At 38.1% G+C, this 25,006-nt stretch overlaps 1 protein-coding gene across 1 annotated transcript in view; it reads right to left on the bottom strand.

Moving 5' to 3' along the window:
• Positions 1–21,526: 21,526 nt before the first annotated feature.
• Positions 21,527–25,006, bottom strand: part of luzp2 (leucine zipper protein 2) — an 88,800-nt gene continuing 85,320 nt past the window's right edge. Inside the window, exon 13 of the mRNA XM_070831650.1 lies at positions 21,527–21,631. Within this exon, the coding sequence (XP_070687751.1) occupies positions 21,527–21,631 (105 nt within the window). The remainder of the gene's footprint in view (positions 21,632–25,006) is intronic.

Below are 25,006 nucleotides of genomic sequence, written 5' to 3'. Positions count from 1 at the left end.
CAGCTGGGACTGAAGTAGTTCAACAAGATTCAGGTAGCGACATGTGATGCAGGGAAGGGCAGTGATGACAATTTCATCAAGGAACACACTGGATGTCTTGCTGTTAAAATGGGGCAGCTTGAGTTTTCTTTGCTGAAGACTTGAGTTGAGGAAAGAGAACTTGTTTTTCTTGTTGATGTTTCTGCTTTTTTATTTTGCATGACAATTTTAGGAAACTGTTGGTGTTTTGAATTTTAGATGGGCAAGAATTTGGACCTGCTTTTAAAAATCCAGGAATTTTAAGTAAAAATTGGTAGCTAAAAATCAAGGGATTTACATGCACTGCACTGTGCAGCATTGCTCAAAAGCCATTTCTTGATTATTTTTTTTTTCCACATTTAAGCCTCTTTCAAACTGTCACTCACTCCTGTTTTCATCCCTCCTGCATGAATGGGATAAATTAAATAAGTGAAACCAACATAATATGGCAGCTTTCATTTTTCACCTGTTTCACACAGCAATTTTCCCTTGTTCTGTTTGCTGTGTATATGGTTGTGCTGTGGTATTTCAATTATTAATGTACAATAAACACTTAAAATGAGCCAACACACACCAAAGTTTCTCCATTCTGAAATTGTCTCAAGACACTGACGCTGTGCTGAATAAGTTTCAGGGTTACTACTGAATTTTACACGTAAGGAAGTATAGCTGCAACTGATGTTTGTTTTATTTGTGTTTTCATTATCCAATAATCTGCAGATTATTTCTTTGATTATTGGTTTGATGTGTAAAATGTGTGAAAACTCTATTTTCACCTAGAGCCCCATGTAACAGCTTGAAATTGTTGTTCCGGTCAGATCAACAGTCAAAAATCCAGAAAAAATTCTAGGTATAATCAGTGAATAGGCTTTTTGGTTTTCAAAAAAATGGCTTAAATTATCATTGAGACATGTGGTGTAAAAGCATTTTCTTTGTAGGATGTAGAAACATTATTATTCTAACCAGACACCAATCAACCATAAGAAATAACTGTTACTTTCCAGGTGAACAGTTTTGCCTTGTCACATTGTTTTCCAGTTATTGCCCAAAAATGGTGTCACAGTGAGTGGCAGAATTGAGCTGTGTGGGAGGTATTTACGCTTTCTCTTTCAGTTGGTTCAGTCAGTTACAAAGGATCATTATAGGCTTTGATATTGTGAGACAAGCCAATAAAGACTGTTCACGACTTCTGCTGAAGCATTGAGACAGCTCATGGATGGGCTCATTCCCCAGGTCCACTGCACTTCACCTCCAAAGATTTGTGCTTTTCCTGTAGCTCTGGACTGCGAGTTGAGAGGCACCTTTTGTTATCACAATGCTGCAGGTTCGAACGATGCCCAAGTTGCATACTGTGGGCTTTTAAATTAAATTGTAAATCTAATAAATGGGCATTGTATGCTGTGTATGAGAATGCCATACCCCAAATTAGAATATTTTTATGGAATGACTCACTATCATACTGTTTGCACAAAACATATAAAACCTCACATGGTATCCTTATATATAAATCTTCCATATAAACATTGTGTTCAAACAGGGGTACAAAGACGCAGGTTATGTCTAGACTTTGTATCTTCTGAAAACATCATTTACACATTGAGCTCCAAATGACCACTGGTTTGGGAGTTGCTGCCTGAGGCTTTGCCTCCTGGTTTCACCACCACAGAGACTCATAAAGAAAAGTTCAAACATAACAAGGTTATCGAGGCCAGCCCCCCGAGTGGAGCAAACAGAGAAATTTTGCACCTGCCTTTTGGTTTTAGGACGAAGAGGAAAAAGAAAAAAAATCACTAACATTAGTAGTGCTACAAACTGACTTTTTAAGTGAAACTAACTAACTTGGCACATGGCCTTTGTCACTGCTTTCACCACCATCTAAAAGCAGCAACACTGCCACACACACTAACAATCTGTTATCCCATCTTTTACGAAATAACAAATGTTCTGTCGTCTTCTGTTAATTTGCACAAACAAATAATTAATTCGGATGAACAGAGTAATTTAGAATAACAAATTAAATGATTTAAGCATATTAATTGCCATTCATGTGCACACAAGTTATTAATTTGATGGTACAAATTTGGAATCCAAATGCAACTCCCAAAGTTTACCACTCTTACCTGCTGGGGCTCATAGAGGCTGTGTTTCAGTGAACATTTTAATAAAGCCCAAAAGTCAGAGCTGTGGAGTGTGAAGCTCTGCCGTGATATAAAGCCTGTATCAAGGTGCCTACTTCCAACAAAACACCAGGTATCTGTCAGTTACTGTCTCAGCACAAGACTGTATTTCAGGACATTCCAGTTTGATAGCAGTAAACAGTAATATCAAACAAAGCATATGGGTGTTATACTTTAAATTAGGGCTGCAACTAACGATTATCTTCATTATTGATTAATCTGCTATGTTCTCAATCACAAAAAAGCAATTTTTGTGTTGTTTTTTTGCTGTCTAGCACGACTGATTGATTATTAAAATTATTGCTGCTCTCCTAATATTCACAAAAACCTTTGGAATATGCTGGCCTACAACATACCCAACATTTTCTCAAACTATGCTGAAATAAAATACACAATATAAAATACACAAAATAAATTGGTATTTGTGCTCCTCTGTAGACGCGGAGTGACACTCAGCTGGATCAGAAATCATTTGGTTATGTCACACTCCATGTTTCACCGATTCAAGCGGAGGAATGCGCTTTATCTGGATTTCTACTGGAAACATGAGATGATTTATATTCATTTCTGCCTTGAGCTGCTTCTAAGAGTTGCCTGCAATTACTGACTGTGCCTGAGAGGTCAAGAAATGAATTTGTCCACAGTAAAGAGGTTTCAGTGCAGCTTTTGAAATCAGGTGTGAAGTAAAGATGTTTAAAAATAGTGAACATGACTCTGCATAATACTTTTGCTATTAAGGCCTTATGAAAATGTCTAGTTCATGCAAATATTGTTTAAAGGTACAGTTAACATTTTTAATAGTGTAATTCTAAGTCTAGGCAAAATGGCTGGATTATTAATGTTATTAACAAGTGTATTATATTAGAAATTTCATTTACATACTGAAACATGGATGAAATATGATATAGATGTTGTCCACACATTCTTATCATGCACATTTTAATACTTTGGGTAAATCTTAGTTAACATTGCACCTTTCAACCTTTAAGTTTTAAATGAGGTAATAATTTCTCCCCATAAAAATTCAAATTAACAGCATTATTTGTCTTCTAAAACAGCCTCCCTAGACTTTACCTTGTGGCGCTCAGATGTGATGTATATTTAAAGGAAAGCACGTGAAGCACAAGCAACCATGGGAGTAGCTAGAAATCTGTTAGAAAATATATCTTTTGTGGAAAAAATGTCTTAAAATGTAGAAGGGCATAATAATCTCTCAGGTGACTGGTATTTCACTACTAAATGTGCAATGGATAAAAACAGACACTCACAGATTTCGTGCTGCCTGTTTTGCACTGCCTGACTTGTTTTGTATGATTTTTGTACAGTATAATGAAACATTTTATTGCTGAACCAAACATGGTTCATTTTAGAGAATAATTTTATAACGTGCAATGTCATCCCACTCCTAGACTTCTTTGCTCTCCTGCACTGCAGCAGTCATCCTCTAAAAGCTCAGCCATCACCCTGGGGGTTTGATGTGGAGCTAAGAGGGGTTGGGATCTTCTCGGTTGTCTGCTTCAATATCAGATATGGGAGATTATGGAGGATAAAGGAGAGAAGTCTTCCAACTACAGTGACCCCTCAGTAGTAAAAGCATACTGAGACTCAGCGTCCCCCCCCTCTATAGCATGAGTGTAACAAGCGAGAGCGAGCTGTAATGAGAATATGAGGTGAACCCCTCTATCACTGAGACACTCACTATGTTTCTTTGTGGCTTTCCACCTCAATTATTCCCATATTTCCAGCTAGTCAGCAGAGACGGACTGAAAATTGTGTCTCAGAAATCTTTGATAAACTGAATCTCACTTTGATGCCAGATGCAAAAAAGTCTGATTTTTTTTCATTTTTTACATTTTTTCCAACTGGTGTGAAAAGGCATTTTGAGATATTGAGCATCATTGCGGAGGAGGTTTAAGCTTCCTGAATTGCAACCATTTTTTACAAGCATGTGAGTTATCACAAGATTATTGATTTAAAATGTCAGTGACTTGTGACCAGGAAGGTTATAAGATCTTTGAAGATTTACCTCCTGCCATTGGAGTTCTCTGTACTAATAAAAAACACTTTTTAAATGTGCCCAGTAGGAGTATCTCAGGTTAAAATGTGTCCTTTAGCTCACCTTTCTCTGTCTCGACTCATGGCTGCTTTCCATCCTAAATGAAAGTGAAAGTTTGTTTTCACTCCTCAGCCAAGTCAATGAGGATGAACAAATTGGAAGAGACAGTGGAGTCCAAGGGCATAGTTCACCTTCTTTCGTTCAGCTTCCTGTTGATAAGCGTGGGATGGAGGTGGGACATCGAGTTTAACAAGAGGGTCATGGGACATGAACACCCAGATATTTACAACAACAATTCCTCGTCTTGAAGCAGAAAGCTGTGTTGTAGTGCAACAAATAGGCAGGCATATTTCCTGCAGCATTAGAAACTGAGTAAATTTAGCTTTTCTATGAATTCAGCTTTAACCCATACAACACAAAGTTTGCAGTTTCCAAAACTGGCTGCAGCTCATAGAGAGCAATAGAATGCAATGAGGTTGCAGAAGTAAGCCTTTGAATAGTTTACTGATGTAGAAGGGCTTATGAGAGCAGGGCTAACCAGCTCTGGTGTCAAGGGAATAAGAAGCTTTTCTTTTTAAGTTGCCTCACATGAAATCTGCTGTATGCAATACTGAAGGGCTTTAACTATCCATGGCTATTTAACATTTATGGATTATTCTTTTTTTTTGGTCAATAAAATGTAAGTAAATAGTTGGAGTCCAATTTGACATTGATAAATATCTCGACCAACGGCGCAAAACTCAAAGTTCAATTCACTGTTCATAGAACTAAGAAAATTAAGAAATATTTGCATTTGTGAAGATTGAACAAGGAAGTTTTAGACTTTTTTTGCTTAAAAAAAATACTTTAACCTTTAAGCATTTATCCAAAGTACTGAGTATTAATTCAAATTGCTATGTATTCATTTTCTTTCGATCATCACTTAATAGCCTTATCATTTAAACTCATGTCATGATAACACTGTTACCATAACATTTGTGCATAATGTAGATATTAACATGTAATAAGTTCATATGAATACAACCTATAAAGCATGATGCGTCCATCTGTCAGTGGGCAAAGAGTTTGTCTTACCCTTCTGTATATTCTTGATATTTTCCCTTGTGGTATCCTACAAGTGACTTATGTACAGTATCTTAAATAGGCAATCAGATGAAGTTGACATTACTGCTCTTGCTTCTGGTGTCTCCTCTGCCACTGTGGTGGCAAGCTATCTATCTATCTATCTATCTATCTATCTATCAGGTGAGTATTCAGATTTGTTCGCAGATTAGTCATTGCGGAGTCATTGAGGCAGCTGCTTTTTACAAAGTCAAGGGCAAAAGGCAAGCAACTTTATTTCTTGGTAATTTTGCCATCCATAGAGTTCAATCCAAAATGCCTCCACACACATGCTTCTCTGACGCTTTGGCATTGTGATTCCTCCTCTGTTTAGATTTATTAGCCCTGTTTAGGGAAAGGTCAAGGGGCATACTATATAGGTCAAGCTGATAATGAATTCTGTGAGCAGCCTGTGCTTGACCATAAGGCAAATAAAATTAATTAAATTAAATGAATTAAATTAAATTAAAGTCTCATGTGCTTTCAGCTGTTTGTTTAAGTTTGAACAGGTCATTAGAGTTCAAAGTACTTAATTTTTTACCTAATTTGAATGAAAGTTCAAATAAAAGGCGACAGGCCCAGTCCCCATACAATTAGCTTGTTTATTGGTTTTTCTGCCTGGTGTTTACTCAGACGTGTTCTTTGTCAACTAGTTATGAAGCATCTGAACTCACTCACATAACATAACACACTCAATAAACCATGATAATTTCTCCAGTGAAAGATTACACCCTTAATAAATGCAAATCTCGTCTGCTGGTAATTAATTGTTTACATATATACAGTATATTGAACAAATGTTTAATTCAAATTGGAACCATTTATAAATAAGGGCTGTAATATATGTCAACAAGAATATTCCTCCTGCAGAGTGAGAAGGGATGCCAGAATTAATGGGTTGCCAGGTTATTGTTTGCTTTGTAAATGCTGAGTAACATACAGCAAATGAGGCTTAATTCAGCACAATGAACACTAATCAACATACATTCCAATGGGGCTATTTTAAATGCGCTGCAGAGTAGTGAGTCTCTCGAAATTCTCCACCAGCTATCAGTTGAGTACTCTTGTTTAAAAAAAAAAAGGACAGCATATATTTATGTTTTCCTGACAAGCATCCTCTTGTAGCAGTGCGAAAAATGATTGCTGTCTCTGAGAGGCAACAATGTATGAAGCGTGATGTCGTTATATCACAGCAAAGCCTCAAAGTGAGGAAAGAGGGTCTGACTTTGATACTAGAAACTACTGCTCACATTGTGCGTCCTACCAAGTGTCAGACTTGTGTTTTTGCACCTATAACCATGATTGCTCCCTAATCTTAACCGATTAATCTCACTTGGCAATAACTACATCACTATATCAACTATATCACTACGGAGTTTAAGCAACTAAATCTGAACCACAGTCTTGGAAGGTCATTGAACGGTCCTATAGTGGTGTAGGCACTAATGTTTTTGTCCGGCTGATTTTGTTGCCAAAGCAGAAAATGCTCATGTGGCGTTTTGAAGGGTGCTGATTGTTTGTGGTTCAGCTCTGAGGACTTGTTGATGATGGTCACTGTTGTGAAAGTATTTTATTAGCAACATTGTGGTAGCTCACATCCGAGTCTCAAAAGATTTCATGCATCACCACCATTAAACCTAAGCTGCTGATATATATTCAGGGAGATCAAACATTGTCATGTTTACACAGCTAGAACTTTACTTATACCAAGGTCTGGGGGAATATTATGATTATGATTGGCTGCTGTGTGTCGATGGAAAAAAGTGATGTAGGACACCCACTAAGTAGTTTGGTGAAACTGTCTATTGTTCGTTCTACATTCACACTTTGGCTGCATTAAATATGTAACCATAGCAACAAGGATACAGCCAAAGCCTTTTACAGACATTAATTTACTGCAAAATCTTTACTTTAACATGTCTAACAATCACTTCAGCATTTCTTTCAACCTAATTTGACAACTTTGACTAGGAGCAGCTGAAGAAAGAGAAATTAAAAGAAAAAGGGGAGGTAACCACCATCCTCCTCTGTGTGTCGAACAGTTCTCTGCCTCCAGATCATCCATTAACTCCTGATAATTGACACCTCGTTGGGCATTACCCCTTACTTAATTCTAAAACAATTCTAAGAGTTCCCACAATTAAAACTATTAGTTTTGACTTAATTCTAAGATACATCAACTTGGTTGGCTTATTTTCACATCGCCCATTAATTCCTGACAATGGACACCTTGTCAGGCATTATCCCTTACTTATTTCACCGTGGCACTTCTGGTCTGACAGCACCTTTTAGACTGGTGGCAGTCAGCCAGTCAACAACTGATGTGTTGTGTCTCTTTGTCCTGGTAATTTACTCTACTCCTTGTTCCTCCTCCTCCCTGCCTGTCGCACCATTTTCTTCACTGGTTTAATAACTGAAATTACTGACAAAAGAACTCAACAGTGGTTTTCTCTAACATTTGTTCATGCATACATATCATGCTCAGTTGGCCCAGACTTTCTTTCCACTGCAGTACTGACTTCCACTCCCCTTTCCAGGAGCCATAGGCAGCTGGACGGCCTAAATATGATGCTGGACAGCTTAGTAAACACTTATGAAACAATGTTGAAAGCGCTCTTCCCTCCAACTGAACCTAAAGGCGTAATATAATTTAAAAATACATTTAGAAGAATAAAAGAACTTCACAAGAGGCTGTTGTTTCCAGAGTCAAAGTTAAACCGGCCAAGACTGCCTCTCTTATCTTGACATCCTATCAAGAACAATTTGGTCTCCTTTCCCAAGTCGTATATGCGCACTTTAACTGTGAACAGAAGAATCATTGAGTAAGCTTGGCTGACTTGCTCACCTCAAAACATCACTTACAGTGGAAAACCTATTGGAATGTCCAGATTTCTCTTAAACGGCTGCACGATCAACAGATCAGGACAACTGAAATTACTTTGCTATTGCTTCTGGTCCGCCGTACTTGCCATAATCACACTATTTCAGTGTCTGCCAGTTTTTATTGTGCTTGTGTTACTTCTTTAACAGGTCAGGGGAACCTATGCGGTATTTTTTTAGTTTTTGTGCACAGAGCATGTTTGTATTTCAAGTCGCTGGGTTAATGTCACAAGATATGGGAGACCACACTCTGCATGGCTATAATATCTGCGGGACCTTTGCATATTTTTAATTTCACATCTCCAGTTACACCAAAACAAATGCAGATGCATGCCACTATTATGCAGTTTTATGTGTCTTGCTATCAGAGTAACTACGTCATCATGAACAACAGAAAACATTTGATGAAGCCAGAGACTCTCATTGAGAGGAGGTGGGTGACGTTGTTAAGATTATAGAAGTTGTAATGTGCATTGATTTAAACAGACTCAAAGCTGCATGAATCAGTATTTTGTTTACGTTAAATAGCAGTAACCCCACATTGACTTTCTGCACAACTCTGCAGGTGCACAGCGCTTTTATAGCCTGTCTTGTTTTAATTGTTTTATGCATCAACTGTTTCCCAGCAGCAGATAAAAAGCTGAAACATGACTTTAAATGGATGATAATGTTGCTCTGTGTCTGCTGAACACTAGGGCTGCCACTAATGATTATATTCATTATTGATTGATCTGATGATTAGTTTTTGTATTAAAGGATAAACTGTTTTGTTAGAAAATAATGAGAAATGGTCATTAAAATTTCGTTCAGCTCAATAAGATCTATATTAGACCAAACAGCTGGGATACGTTGCTTTTTCATCGTGATAAGTTAAAAAGTCCCCATGGTCACAGCCTCCATCTAAATTGATAGCTTCCAAAACTCAAACAGCCCAAAACCTAAACATAATTATTTTCCTGTCATATACCACAGAAAAAGGTATCGACTACTGACTTTTGAAAAGCTGGAACCAGAGAATATTTGGCATTGTTTTAGTTTAAAAATGACAAATGATTATCAAAATAGCTACTGATTAATTTTCTCTTGCAGCTCTATGAGGGCTGTAACTAATTGTTTGGTAACAACTTAGGCTCTGGAGTTCTTCTGCACCTTTGTGGACAAAATCAATGCAAGAATCACTACAAAGATGCAGTTTGAATTGTACTCCGTGTACATGATGGGAAAATCCATGAGGGTTCTGAAGAAAGTACCTTTTTTATTGAAAAAAAACAAATATTAGAGCTAAAAATGTAGAATGCTGTGGAAATTACACATCGGTTTGCTCTGTGTTAGGTGGCTTTATCGTCACTTCAATAGAATAACATGAGGATACTGAGACTTTGTTATCATGTGATGCAGGTTATCAGGTTTTTAAGTGAAACTCAGGAGAGTTGCCAAACATCTTGGATCCTAGAGCTGCTTAAATCCATCCTTCATTTAAGAAAGAATTATTTTTTGTACTCAGCACTTGGCACAGTTTTCTCTCCAGACATTTTGACTAACAAATAGATTTTTTTTTATGATATAGTGAAAACATGCAAATGCCTGCTCGCAACTGCACAGTGCACACGTTCAGTACATAGAACACACACGGTGTAGGCAGGGTTGTGTGTATGTGTGTGTTTGTGTATATGGTAGGGGTGCTGCTTAATAACACATAGAACTATAATATAATCTTTATTGGGCTGCACCAATCAAATATTAAAATAATATTTCCTTATTACTCTGATCATAATGTAGGTATTTAAAGATCCATGGTGCTGCTTAAAGTAAGAATTAAATCCATTCTAACTGGCTTGAGAGAGGAGAAGGATGCATTTGACCATTACAGTGTTTTGCTGTGCATTAGGCCAGTGAAGGCCACACTGTGGATGCTCTAAGATGTATTTTTATGTTGCTGGCATTAATGAGAGCGGTGACAGTTGCTATAAGTTTGGGATGGCTGAAGCGCTTAATGAGTATTTCCACAGCGTCTAAAATAGAAGTGCGCAATTTTCAACAAAGGCCTGTGTATGTTATTTGTAAATTATTCAAAAAGTTGCGTTTTCGCTGCAGCCTACTTTTAAATGCTGTCTTTGGAGAAGTCCTGCTGTTAGCGAAACATGGTACTCCAAACTCTAATGGTGCCCACTTGTTTACTGAAAATATTCTGTCCTCTCTCAGCAAGTGCCTGATTTCACAACATTTTTACAGAGAGTGGAACACTTTGTAGCCTTTTGTTTTAATGCATAGAGCACTATCTAGCATTTGACTCTTCTGCTACTGCACCTTACGGCAGACTGTTCTTACGAGTGTCAAAACCAAGTCTGGCTAATTGTAAAGGCGAAATGCTGAGTGATCACGTAAATATTGTGCTGCAAATAATTGACTGAATTCACTGAAATTGAATCTGCAGATATTTTTATAATCTATTAATTGTTTCAATCGAAAATACCATTTGCCAGTCCAAGCCTCTCAAACAGGATGATTTGAGGCTTTTCTTTATCATATAAGGTGGTGAAGTGAATATCTTTGGGTTTTGGACCAATTTGAAAATATCACCTTGGGCTCTGAAAAATTACGGTTGTGATGTGTTCTTTTTTTATTTCAATACTGTTTTTTGACATTTTATGGACAAAACAATTGATTAAGAAAATGAGTGGCATCAAAATCCAAGTAGATAGGTAATAATAGTGTCAAACTTTGGAGGACAGAGAGATAAGTTTGGGTTTCAAAACAGTGTAAAGACTGGAAAATGAGTTTTGTAAGCCAGAAATCTAACTCGCTTCATTAGTATTGATCAACAACCCTATCAACCTGGGCAGATATATCAAGGTCATCTTGTGCTATGAGGCAGTAAAACCTTGAGAAAGCTTATTTGATATAAGCCATGCCTGAAACCTGTCAATGTTGTTGCATTTCCTTGGTCACTAAATGAGGCTGTTTTCATTATGTGGAAGTCTTTCATCATGGACAGGCTAATTCAGAATTTGTCCTTGCAATTTAAGTTGGTTCTTGATTTTCAACTCATGTCCTTTGTTTATCTTTAATCACACTAAGTTCTCTTAGATTATTTGTCATCTTGTCATTTTGATACAAATGTCCCAGTATCAATACAGTAATACAAGCGCTGATCGTCTGATCTCTTATAATGCTTCTGCCTCCAGACCACTTACAATGTCAGGCAGAGTGAAAAGGCTTCTACAGGCTTCTTGTCTGTGAGCAAACATGCTCTTCTCTGAGAAGTCACTGTAAGCTCTGCAAAAAAAAAAAACTGTTTAAGTAAATGAATACAAAACACCAAGCTGAGTATTTAATAGTCTGGCATACACTGCGTATTAATGTTTTAATAACACTGTGAAAATGGCAATCACCATTGATTTCTTTTTCCTTTCATAGCTCATTTGAAAAGGATACTTCATTTAGTGACAGTGGCCATTTGCATTAATTGTTGTTTCAGAATTGCTCAAGGCTGGAAAATTGTGTGTTTTTACAACCCCAGGCCTTGCTTGCTAGGCTTGAAATGAGAGCTTATGTAACCAAAATGTGGGTGGTGTAATTATAAAGTGATTAAAACTGGAATTAAACAGGCATGCAGATGTGAGTTCTCTTTGTATCGTAATACAAAAGTACTTCTTTTTGTATTAGTGATAAGACTGAATAAATGTCTGACTGTTATTCAGTCTTATACCTCTTTGTGTTCTTTTGCCTTTGACTCCTTGATGAGATGAATTCAGCCTCAACAGTCTAGCTGGAACTCAAGCACACTTACAAATATACAAATGCAAAAGATCTGATGTAAAAATGAATTGTTGAGGCTTTGGCTTTGCAGGTGCAAAATTGAAAAAGGGGGGATTTAGGGCCAGTGCTCATATTGCCCAAAAGTCCAAGCGAGATGTCCAGTTTAGCTCAGCAGCCCTCGTATGTATTTGGACTGACAACCCCGGCATTTTTTTTAGACCACAGGGACATTGGGGCTGATTTCACAGACTCTTGGCTCAGGTGGGCCTCTGGTGTGGCCTTAAGGCACTGACTCATAAGGGCAAAAACTCAACTTGGTGTCATATAAGGGCAATCTATGCAAAACCCCCAACATACTTACTCTTCATCGTAGCTGTACTGATTCTGGGTTTATGAGGTTGATACAGATATCAGTAATTTGAAGTGTAAAAAAAAAAAAAATCAATAAAGATATTGCCTGGCAGAAATTTCTTTCAAACACATAACATGGGACACAAATGATCTTGATGTGGATCAAATTTGATACAAAACAACAATTAAATATCTTTTTAAAGCAATTTTAAGGCAATACATTCTAGCACGTCATTTTTCAGCTTTCAGCTTTTTTAGTGCAGTGTGGTCGACAAGCCCTGTAATGGTGACACCTTATATCTGCAATGAGGTAATACAGCCTCATTTATTGGTCTAGCTGTACTCAACATTGGGTCTGGATTTCAAAACCAACCATGTCTTTCCAACAGTGAGTGTCCTCCTTCTGTGCCTCATCCTCTGAACACAGCAGGATGGACACTGTAGCACACAAGCTGCAGGAAGTACACTGCCAAAACATACTAAAATATTAATTAATGATGTTATTTGCTTACATTACAGTTCTAAGAGTTTTTACAATTAAGATAATTGATTTTGATGACTATTATGTCATCAAGATGTAATCAGTGTTGTGTCAATGTACATCTTTTCCTTTGTCATGTATTAAATTTGCCTAATGAGGAAATATTGCTTTTTTTCATTTGAATAATTCAAGTGATTATAATAATAATAATAAAAATAATAATAATGTAGTAATAATTAAGCTTGAATTCTTCTTCTTATTTTGGCTCAATATTTTTTTGTTTTGTCTCAAGAAATGGTAATTGGGCCAATTCAATACTAAAATGACTTTTTTTTTTATTATGTATTCGATATTTTCTGGTAAATAATGAGGTATAGTTAGTTTGCTCTGTTGAAATTACAATGGATTATGCTTCAAATTTTAAGGGAAAATAAAGTGTGTGATGAGATGAAGGTGGAGGCATCATGGCGTAGCTGCTGTGACACTGACGTCCTGTTTACCAGAAAGATTGTGCAGGACGCAAATGCATATCTGTGTGACTCATCCATGTTCGTCCATTTGTAGCCGTGCTGCAGTGTAGGTGTGTTTTAAACTATGCGTCATAGATATTCAGCATTTAACAAGGAACAAAATGCTTTTGTTTTTGGTTGTTTTTATGACACTGTAACAGACCTTGCCTCTGCTGGCAGCATCTTTTATCTGAATTTCAATGTGAGATTAAGTGGATTCTGAACAGTTACAGGCCACATATAAGCGTGTCGCTTAAAAATGTGTCAAATTGGAGTGGAAAAGAGGATCTTCAGTGTCACATTAAGTTGAATGGTGATTGACCCTGAATTTCTCTTTACCATATTCTCCTTGACATTAAAGGATGGTGTTAAAAGAGGTTTTACAGTTGGTCAGGAGGAGGGAGTGAGAAACTGCTGATATTTGCAAAAACAGGGTAGTACAGATGGATTGAAATGACATCATACCTCCAAAAGATAGGGGACAAAATCAAAAACCAGTCTGGTCAGCAAGTAGAGAGATGGTTGACAGATCTATCTTGTATTTTTCAAGGACATGGCAAGGAGCTCTGCTAAAATATTGTTGTAGTTATCTTAAAAAACAGCATTTCTTTCTACATCTTTTGCTTCCCTATTTAAAAACGTATGAAAAATTCATGCACCATCCGCTCTGAAACTGTTGGAAAAGTGAGGCAACCTCTTTCAATAAACTCTTTCAATATTTGTTGTCCACTGTATCAGCATTTCAGCTCTGTTTTTTAGGTATTTATTATTATTTGCATCTGGGTCTTTTAAAAAACTTAGAATACAGCACCCACCCATTTTTCAAGTAAGCTAAATGGGTGTTTCTTGTTGCCGAGGTGTGTCCTATTATTTTGAATTGTTCAAACAAGGTGTAACCAACATGAAGACCAGCGAGTTGTGTATGGGTGCAAAGCAAGCACCTTTGAGAGGAATTTTAAGGGAAGACGGAAAATCAATTGGAGTCATTGCACAAACTTTAGTCATAGCCAGTAAGACCATTGGAAAAGAATAAAGACACCTCGGGTGTACAGATCAACAGACTTCAAACCAATAGACCAAGGAAAACATCAGCAGTTGATGAAACATTGTGAGAACTGTAAAGAAAAAAACACAAAACAAATGCCAGTGTCCTCATAATCAGTCTCCAGAGGGCAGGGTGAAGGAACCATAGTCCATCATTTCCAGAAGACTTCAGGAACAAAAGCACAGAGCCTCCACCGGTAGATGCAAACTACTCATCAGCAATAAGAGTTGTAATGCCAGATTTTGATTTGCCAAAAAGTAAAAAGATAGGGCTCAAAAGTTCTGGGATAAAGTTTTATGTAGTCATGACGCAAAGATGAACCTTCACCTAAGTGATGGGAAGAACGGATCTGTTCATGATCCAAAACACACAAGCTCATATGGGAAACATGGCGGATTTGGCTTGTGTGGCTGCATTGAGCAATGTTAGATCCAACCACCCATCCCCTCTCCCTCCCCCCTGCTGTTCGACACTACATCGCCTTTTAGCATTAGACGCAGAAAGGGTGCCTTGTGTGTCCGTGTCCCAAAGCGGGTGACAAAGTGGTGGGATTTGATGCCATGGAAATGAGAACTGGCTGAAATATCTGGGAAATGGTCAGACTGATGAAAGAACAGACATCTCGTTTTGTCAGAATATAATAACGTGGATTTGTTTTCCCTGAATTATGCTACTGATTCTATTTTGTTCTTATTTAGAAAGAAATGAAAATTATAAGTACAACCCATGTTCTGGTAATACTTCAGCCTAATTGGTTTCAGCTCTTGATAAATTGAATAAAATTCAGGAAATGAACACATTGTATAGACTCGGGGGCACAAGGAGGTACAAGAAATGTGTATTTGTAAATAGTTTCCCTCTGTTGTAGTCTAATTAGGTGCCAAGTGGGTGGTGTTCACCAAATGGGGGTCCTGGTACTAATGAGTGCTAAACGATCAGAGGAGAATATTAAAAGTCAAAGTCGGTGCTAATCTGTGACTGACATCTAACGACTCGCCACTGGACTGGTGCTCATGTGGTCCTTATTCTGGTGCTCAAAACAGGTTTAAAATAACTGCTTAAAAAATGTATCTGCTCCGGCTTTTTGACCCGGGAGTGCTTCCCACACCGTTCAGAATTGATAGGAGCGTAAAGCAGCTCTTCCATCACAACCCTCCACCTCATTAAAATCATTTACTCTCTCGCCGCATTAGCAAGCTGAGCTTTAAGAGCTGTGGATAAAAGAGCAGATGAAGTGGCCAATCTCGACACACTTGTGCGTGCTCTATAAAGATTTTGCAGTCATTAATTTGTGTCTCAATTCAGTATCATCCCTAACACCAGAAGTTTAAATAGAAGAGGCAGCTCCAGACTGCGTAAATAGGGTTTGTTTAAATACGTTTGTGTGCTTTAGTAGTGAGGGTTATTCACGGTCATGATAGCTGTCTTGAAACTTTGCCCCACACCTATTTCCTTCATTATAATTGTAAAAGAATGATATTTGCTAATGCATAACTGGATAGACAGAGTGGGGGGGAAATGAAACCATCTAAAAATGTTGACACTACTATCCATACCCTCAGTGGTGATTTAGTTGAAGCATACATACTCAGGATTACAGAGATATCTAATATGATCATGCTCTGATCACTTCACTTGAACCACTTACCACAGTGCCATTCACCTCATTACAGCTATCAAAGGCACCATTGTTAGTCATATGAAAAGGCTGGATGGTTATCACTGAGAACTAGAATATCTCAGCATACCAGTGTTTTCAGTTGCTACCTATGCCAAGTGCAGACTACAAGACTTTGAAAAAGGTTTTTTTTCTGCTCAAACTGCAAGACACTCTTTGTCCCAGACTGTATTCACATTTACATGAGACACACCTGATGTCAGACAGGTTGTGCTGATTACAGTACCGTTTAGAGAAACCCAATACCCAATGGTCGTGGTATTCAAAGAAACCCCATGAGAAGTGATGCAGAGCATGTGGGGGTTTCCAGGTGCAGATGTGATGCCTTATGTCCCAGGCATGTGTATCAAATGAAAGGGCAGGTGTAAAAGTAGCAGAGATGGGATCTACAAGGAACTAGAATGAAGAGAAGAAAAATAAATGAATCTTAGTGAAAACACCACAAAAATGTCCAGACTATAGTCTTGAGTTTAAATAAATGTGAAAAAAAAACAACAAAAGATTGAAATGAAAGCTGAAATGCCTTAACATCTTGAAAGCTAACAGTCATAACATCAGATCGCAGTAAGGTGTAATCCTCCTTCTACCACTGACTGTAGTAAGACTGGTTTCCAGTAATAAAGGCCTTTTGACAGGTAACATTTTTGACATTTTGACAGGTCAAAGTAGGAAAACCAAAGATGTGATTTATGAAAATAATGATGGCTGAATACCATTTAACTGGTTTATTTCCGAGGCTGTAGTTCTGCTTAGCAGTTCCACTTCCCCTCGCTTACTTACCTGCACCCTTGGCTATTACATAATAGGGTATGTTGCACTGAGGCCACTCAGAGAGCAGAGGGAAAGTGGGCGGAGGGATGAGTGGGGAGAAATAAATGGAACACACCTGCCCTTGTACACTTTCAGCTCAAACTTTTCAGTAAGGACGCACCAGTTGCATAACTGCAATGCAAAGTGAGGGATATACCTCAGAGAAGGTTTCCCATTGAGTATTTGTGGTTGTATAATGGGTGAGTGTGTGTGTGTGTGTCATTTATTTATTTAAAAAATCTAGTTAGAAGGAATGACAGTCTGATATTTAGCCTCAGTTTGAGTTTGTACCACAAAAACACTCAGCCCACTAGAGGTTGTCCAGCGGTGTAACAGAGCGATGCTTCTTTTACCTCCTAAACACTCTTTGGCTGAGTGTAGACACCAGCTTGCAGAGAGCCCACAAACCCAACAACAGCCAAGTTTTTGGCCGTTGTTGGCTTGCCGTCAACTTTCTCACCGAATTAATGTTAATTAGCGACAGCTGACCTGCAGCAGGTGACGTTTGTAATTCTAAGTGGCGAAAGCAACAGTCTGCGCCAGCTAAACATGAAAATCTGCTTCCTCAGTGTTTTGTACTTTTTGCTAATGAAAAAGACACAGGTAACAGATTTGTCACGGTTGGAGCTTATTGTATTATGTATGTCGGAATAGTCAATCATCGGTGCAACCAAATAATGTTCCACATCCACACACTCTAATTTTCACTCACATATGCCATGAAATGCTTGCATTGAAGAGCCCAGCTGTCATTAATGAGAGCACTGCTGTAACACTAGCAGGTTGAGGTGAGCAAAACACATTATGGATCAGTCCAGGAAGGATTGAATTCTGATCGGCTTTATTTTAGCTGATACCAATCCATCAAAATATGCCTTGACAGCTCAAATACCAATCCTTAGGATCAGCTTGGGACATCTCCAGCTTCCACACATTACTTCTCAGGTGGTTTACTGTAGAGATTATCCAGCACTGCTCACTAGTTTTTTTTCAATTTTGCATTAGGGATGAGAACAATATCCTTTTTTTACTGACACAGCAACCGGATTTAAGAATAGACTACAACCCTGCTGGAGTACAAGGCATGGCATATTGTACTTATTCTTTAAATGCTGAGTTCGGACAGATCATTGCAAATTAAATATTTGATTTTGTTCCACATCTGAAAGGAAGATTTGATACAGTCCCATCCTGCATACATGTTTTATGGTCTAAGACCTCTATGACACTTCCTGACTAGATAGAAGTTAACAAGTTAGTTAGTGTCATGAACTGACACTGTTTGGGAGTTCACTATCTTCTGTTAATAAGTGTGTAAGGAGAATCACTCTGGATTTGACGGTTTTTATACTTGTCCCAAATTGTAGAGTTGGAACAAAAAAATGATTAACTGGAAAGAAGCTTTTATTGTTGTAGTCTATGAGTAACATGAAGTCATATCTGCCTCAAGAAAAACAAAGTGGACGTGAGAATCAGTCAAAGAGGGGTGGAAGGGATGGAAGATTAGCAGGCATACATTTGTAAACTGAGTCCGTCCCAGCTCATGGTAGCAGGACAGAGCTGGTGCTGTAGTGTAGCACTTACTCTGTGTGTCACATGATCACATGAGTGATGTGCAGTCTCTGCATATGATTCAACTTTTTTTTGAGCAAGCACAATAAATTGGAATATCAAATAGAAAAAATCTCAGCACATATTTAATTAGCACTAAAGTATGATGATAGTATCGAATCGGAAGATTGTATTGTCTTTCCAATTGGCAATGACAAACCATTTTCTCATTGGCGTGATGCATTTGTTTCCTGTGTAGCTCAGAAAAATATTAAATCTGAGTAATTGTTCTCGGAAAATACAGCATTTCGACAAACTGTGAAAGGGGGGCAGTAAAATGAAGATGATGTACAAAAACCACACCGTCACTTCAAATCAAATCCCAAGCCTGTTTAATTCATAGCAACCTTGACCATCTTTCTTCTTCCCTATTGCCTCGGCCACTGGCAGCTCTGAGATTTAATGGCTGCATTTGCAAGATGTGCCATTGGTTTCCAAATCCTGGTGACAGGCCCTTTCGTTTGCTTCTCAGCAAGACATAGAACTGAAGGAGGCTCTCATACTTGCAAAAAAGATGGATTATGGGCCTTAAAATAGAGCTGTGCACCTGTCGCCTAACATTTTCCAGCGTGGACACACTTGTATCCAGTGACTGCACCAAATGTCACACCAAGGGGATGCTGTGACCACGAAGGAGATGCTGTGACCACAAAGCTGATTAAAGCAGTTGGTAGCTTTCAAAACCTAAAGAGGAGCCACAGAAGTTTTTCACAAACTACAAACGGCTCAACGGCTCCAGTCTGAAACGGCTACCTTGACATATCATTCTCTAGATACTGCCATAACATTGTAGAATCACATCAATGTCCTCTACAAGACAGCTGGAGACGGATGGGCAATTTATAGTGATAAAGAAACTGAAAGGTGAGGGAGTGGCTTGATTTAAAGTCAAATGTATGTGTGTGTATATATACATTTTATACTTTAAGAATTTCTTTCTTGTTTATTTGCATACTTTCTCTGTATGAATTTGGCTCAACTGTTTTTTAAATTCTTTGTTTATTCACCTGTTTATTGTGTGTCTGCTGTGTGGCTCTGATTGATTTAGTAACACCCCTGAGGACTCCAGTTCTTTCTGTTTGCTCCAGTTTCTTTTCTTTTTCCTTGACATTAATGGAGTGAAGTCATTCAGCCTCAGAATAAGCATTTTAACTTACCCGGTCAAGCTTTTGTCTCAGTTTATGATCTGATTTGTATCCATTTTGCATTGACTTTATAGGCATTCAGCACACCTCTGCTCCACGTTCGGTCTGAACACATGCATCTTAAGACTCATATATACTATTATAATCCCATAATGCTATAGCATTTCTTGACCGCAAACATCGGGCGTCGTGCTGTTTCCTTTGTAAAAATGTCCTTGCAGTCAAAATACGTTGGCTACATTAATGTTGGTTTAACAATACCTATTACCTATACCTATACCTAATACCTATTTGTTCACAATTCCGATCCAAAACATTAATAAACATCGACATTAACTGCAACAATTAATAATCTATTAATTGATAGAAAATTGCCTCATTGGCAACTCATTGGTTTTCAATTTTAAAGCCAAAATCTTGAACATTTGTTGTTTTCAGCTTCTAAAAAGTGAGAACATGTTGATTTTCCTTGTCTTACCCGATAGTAAACTGGTGATCTTGTCCTTGACTGAAGATGATTTTGGGCTGTGGGGTGTGATGACCTTCTTTCACATCTTGTAATGTTTTTCAGACAGAACAATTAATCGATTATGAAGACACACTAATGGACACACTGTGCATGACGGCACATACACAGCATATGAATTTGGCTGGTGTGAGTTTTACATAGTAATGCACAGAGGCAGCACATTTACACATGGCCTTCAGTGATCAAATAAGACTTTTAATAACCCTTAAAATATGCCACTCTGAGAAGTGAATGTGCTTAAATAAGTTTCACACGTTGTATATGAAGATTCACAGTCACCCAGGCTACTGAATAGGCTACAGAATCTGTTGCAGTGAAAGAAAACTTGCTTTGTAGGTTGAACAGCTGGAGCAAAAAAGGTCATGCTGTGACCTCACTCATTTGTAATAAATAATTATTCAACAAAGCCAATGTTTCACTTTTTTTTTTCCAGAAATACAGCTTTTGTTCTGACCTAAGATGTCAAAGCCTCACCAGCAACCTCTTCTACTGTAGCAGTGTCTGACATGTAATGAATATTCAGGAGGCGTGCATTTCGATTGCTCTTTGCACCGTGCAACCTTTTCCTATGTTGATCACAAACATATTCACTCAATTCTTTCCCACAAATAACCATTTATTCTTCACACATTTACTGAAAATTACAGTTTATTGAAAGGACACAGAAAGGTCAGATAACACAGATACATGTAGCTAGGAGTTACTACTCAGTGCATGGCACATTCTCAGGGAGACGACCCATTGTGAGTCTTTGGCTCTTTGCCTCTGGAGTGTTAAAGGCAGAAAGAGTGCTGAAGTATTAAATGTTGAACAGTTGGCCAGCCAACTTGAGCCTCTATATTTCAAAATGTGGAGGAGTAAATTAACCTTGCTACAATGAGTGACAAACAATATTCTAAGTTGGGTAGTAGTAGTAGTAATAGTAGTAGTATTTTTTTATTCGTCAATTGATATACTTATCACAGGATACAGTGTCAGACCTCACCAGTGCAAAGGGATTTTTCTAGAAAGATCACACATTTAGAAAGCAGTGTCCTCACTCAGAATAAAACTCAGATAAGTAAACAACAAATGAACAATCATGAAACAAGTTACCAGTGCCATTGCTACCTTTTTAAAAAGAATTTCTAGAATGCATGCCATTTTACTATGGAGTTTTTCAGATGACAATTTTGTTGACAGTTCCAGTGTCTCAGCTTTTGCAAACAATGCTGATATGCAAATGTCTAGCTGTGTGTGTGTGTGTGTGTGTTTTAAAAGTGTGTTTGTGTGTGTGTGGGCGCACATATGTTTTGTGAGAGTGCGCAAGTGTGTGCTCTTAGAAGGTTCCTTCAGGCAATGCAGGAGCTCTGCATTTTGGATGATATGCCGTCCATTCAGTTGTATTTGTGTGGCTTTGTCTTTTTGCTACTGCCTCCCTCTGCCTCCTCGCTGTCTGAGGGCTTTGTGTCGAATTTTCCAGTCTGCGCTTGGCTCCTTTGCTGTTAGGTTCAGAAGATAAAGATTCATAATGAGCAAGACTGACACAATAATCTGGCACAGTAGACATGTTGTGGTCTGTAATCTGAGCAGGAAATGCTCCTAAATATCTGCAAGATGCAAAGGAAGTACAAAAACATGTTTTTTATAGTTAGCCTTGCATTGCCAACACTACAGTGCGTTATAATCAGACAGTTTCTGATTCCTCTCTCAGCCCTGGTCTCACCACACAACTTTGTCCTATTTTTGGGGCTGCTACTTTAGTTAATGCAGCCAAATGAAGGTGTTTCATTTGGAAGCCTGAATGCTAATAGTGTGAACCCTCTCATCCTCCCCAAACAAGAAGATTGAGAAATTCACCACAAAGGCGCCAGTTAGCTCCTCATCAGCCACACAGACAGCAAAACTAATTATTAAAGGATCCAAACATTAGGATAATCCTTTTTAAGTCAAATTGGGAAATGTCCATCTTTGCCATGCAGTTGCCCTAAAATATTCACTACCATTGAAGGCCAACCTGAAAGTGGCCTGTGGATGTAAGTACAACAAACATAACAAACATACAGAGGACATTTCCTTTTCATTTTAAATTCTGCATTGTTTACATCCACGTTTGCCTGCTAGCAGTCCTCTCTGTGTTGCCTTTGTGCATTTGATTTATTATGTTTGCAAACAATACAGAAGCCCACTCATTAACACTGACCCATGGTACTACTAGAGGTCAAAACTCCACAGAGTTAAGTTCAGTGTCTTCTGAGTTTACAATGTGAATTGTGAAATTTTACATAATCTAGAAAGTTCATAGAGGAATGTAATGCTCAGTCTTATCTTGCACAGTACAAATTCAAAAGATGGTATAAATGGAGGGTAAATATGATTCAGCTTTGTAACTTAGGGGTGTTGAGTACAGGGCAATATTATTTCTGTGGTCTACAGGGCAGTGGTACTTATCCTTCTTTGTAAAAAAGCAAATTACTGTTGTTAAAATACTCTTAAGTCTTAAGTTTAATGGTAAGTATAGCTTTGTCAGCCTGCTATGATGTATTAGCTTTTGAAATGCTGACTTTGTAGGGGGCAGTGCTGGAGATGGGGACACAGCCACGCAGTCCTAAAGTCCCCAGATTTTGAAGAACCACTCTGACAGCAGTCTGCAGTCAGCATTCTGTTTACACTTCAGTGACATATTGAAGCACAATGCAGTTTACAAGAGTGCTTGTGTGTAGGGAATGTGCATTCCTGTTATTTCGCAGTTTCCACAAATTCCTGCAAACATGTGAAAGAAAATTATTAGGCTCCAAAGTATTTCATTGATGGACTGCATTTTTCTTTGGTATTTTGAATAATTTTCGTTAATTTTTAGCAATGACATGTTTAAGCACTGCACACAAGCCCTAGAAACCAATTCCCCAAGCAAAGCATCTGTTTTGTGTTTACCAATGTCACTTTGGAGAATGCCTTAAGGCCCGCTGGCTGCTTGCAAATGACTGAGTTACACATCACTCTGCATGGCAGTGGGTTACAGTTCTATCACCTGGCTTGAAGCAAAACAAAAACAAAAAGAGGCAACATGCACCTCTACATTTTATCCCATCACTTTCAGGGGAGCTTGAAAGTAAACTTTGAATCTGACCATATCATCTGGCCGCTGTGGAATTATAGAACAACAAGAGTTATATTTTCAAAACAGTCTCTCACTTAATGTGCTCATGTAACTTTGTGCCAACCTCAGTTGCCACCCATTGTTATGTGGGTATTTTTGTGCATCTTATTTGTCACTCGAAAAAAACTCCCTTGAGGACATCCAAAAAGTTTTCATGCAAGGGTGGATTTTTGTCAGTAAGAGCACTACTGATGTCAGCTGTCAAGTGGATTTTAAACAAGTTTATCTGACAAAACAACAGCTTATATTTCATGTTACTGCTACATACTTGCATTTTGGCTGTGTTTTGACTCTGTTTTTCAAATGCTTGGATAGAAAGGAACTTCAGAACTCTACTATGTTTTCTGTGCGTTCTTATCCTATGGATAAGAAAATGTTTTATTGTGGCCGTCAGTGAATGTGGGGGTGAACACCAACTAGCTAATTAACAAACTAGCTGCGCCACAGCAGGCAGATGGTTTTTATTTCTTGGGATGTGTCAGCAACTAAAGCTAATCACATCATATGAACCACATTTTCTTTGGTATTGTTGAATAACAATCACAGCAAAGGTCTAATATTGTCTTTATTCAACATTTTTCAAGAATCCTAACATCTAGCTAAGTAGATTTATTTATATATTCTTTTTAGCATTTCCTGACATTCACTCACTGTAATTTTATATTCCAGCTGGAGTGCTTTTATTTTCACCTTTTTAATGAATTCAGGAATGTCAGAAACCAACAATACTGATGCCACTGTGCTTCAGAGTTATGCTCTGTTGTTTGAGAAAGTGTTATGGACTCAGATACAGTACACAACATTGGAATAAATGTTACAGGTCCGATTGTGTACTCTGTCTTTAAAGCCTACACAGTATATTTACAAAGCTGGAACAATGTTATTTTCCTCCACGTTGTTGACATTATAGTTAATCTGGCTGGAAACTCCTCTGTGGGTATGTTGTGTGGGTCTGACAGGCTGTCGATGTTCAGGACACATCAATGAGGGCTTCTTTGACTGATCAGTCTACCAGGGGAGACTGAGTGAACAGACAAGGTCTTATTGTACAATATACCTGACCGAAAAAGTGCACATGCTACTCTGTTTTCATTTAAACCCTTTTTTGTGATGTACAAAAACACATCAAGTGCAAAACTATAAGAATAGATAAGAAGAATTTTGTTCTCCCAGAAAGATTTGAACATAAGGGGAGATGCCACTCAGGTTTTCTGTCTTGAAGTCAATCGAACATGAGAACACATAATGAAGGTAGGGTAGTGACAGGAATGGAGGGCACTTTAATGCAGATTGATCCACAGAGACCCAAATGCCACTCATTACTAATCAAATTGTTTACTACACCATGAATGGCAAGTGCTGTGCATTAGGGACACTAACAGACAGCAGGAAAAGAGAGTAAATTGTAGACTCAGTGCTGCAGCACAATGGGAAAATTTCCCAAATAAATGAGATAAAAAAAGGTTACACTGAAAACAGTCTGAAAAGTCATTAGCCCAACTGAGACGTTCTAGTCACCTCTTCTTCTTTGTTGCTATTGCTTCTTAAAAAAATGAATAATTAAAAATAAAGTGGAACATCAAAGAAATCAGCTTTTGAGTTGAAAAACAAAACCCCACCATTGTTGAAATCTACAGCGCTCACTAACACAGATTTCTTTCTCTTAATGCATTTTTTGCAAGTCTTGCATCTCGTGTTGATTCAGAACGGCACAAAC

The sequence above is a fragment of the Pempheris klunzingeri genome, chromosome 1, assembly GCF_042242105.1.
Source record: "Pempheris klunzingeri isolate RE-2024b chromosome 1, fPemKlu1.hap1, whole genome shotgun sequence".
Taxonomy (NCBI): Eukaryota; Metazoa; Chordata; class Actinopteri; order Acropomatiformes; family Pempheridae; genus Pempheris; species Pempheris klunzingeri.
Note: the sequence above shows the minus strand (reverse complement) of the source record. Positions and strands in the feature narration are given on the sequence as shown.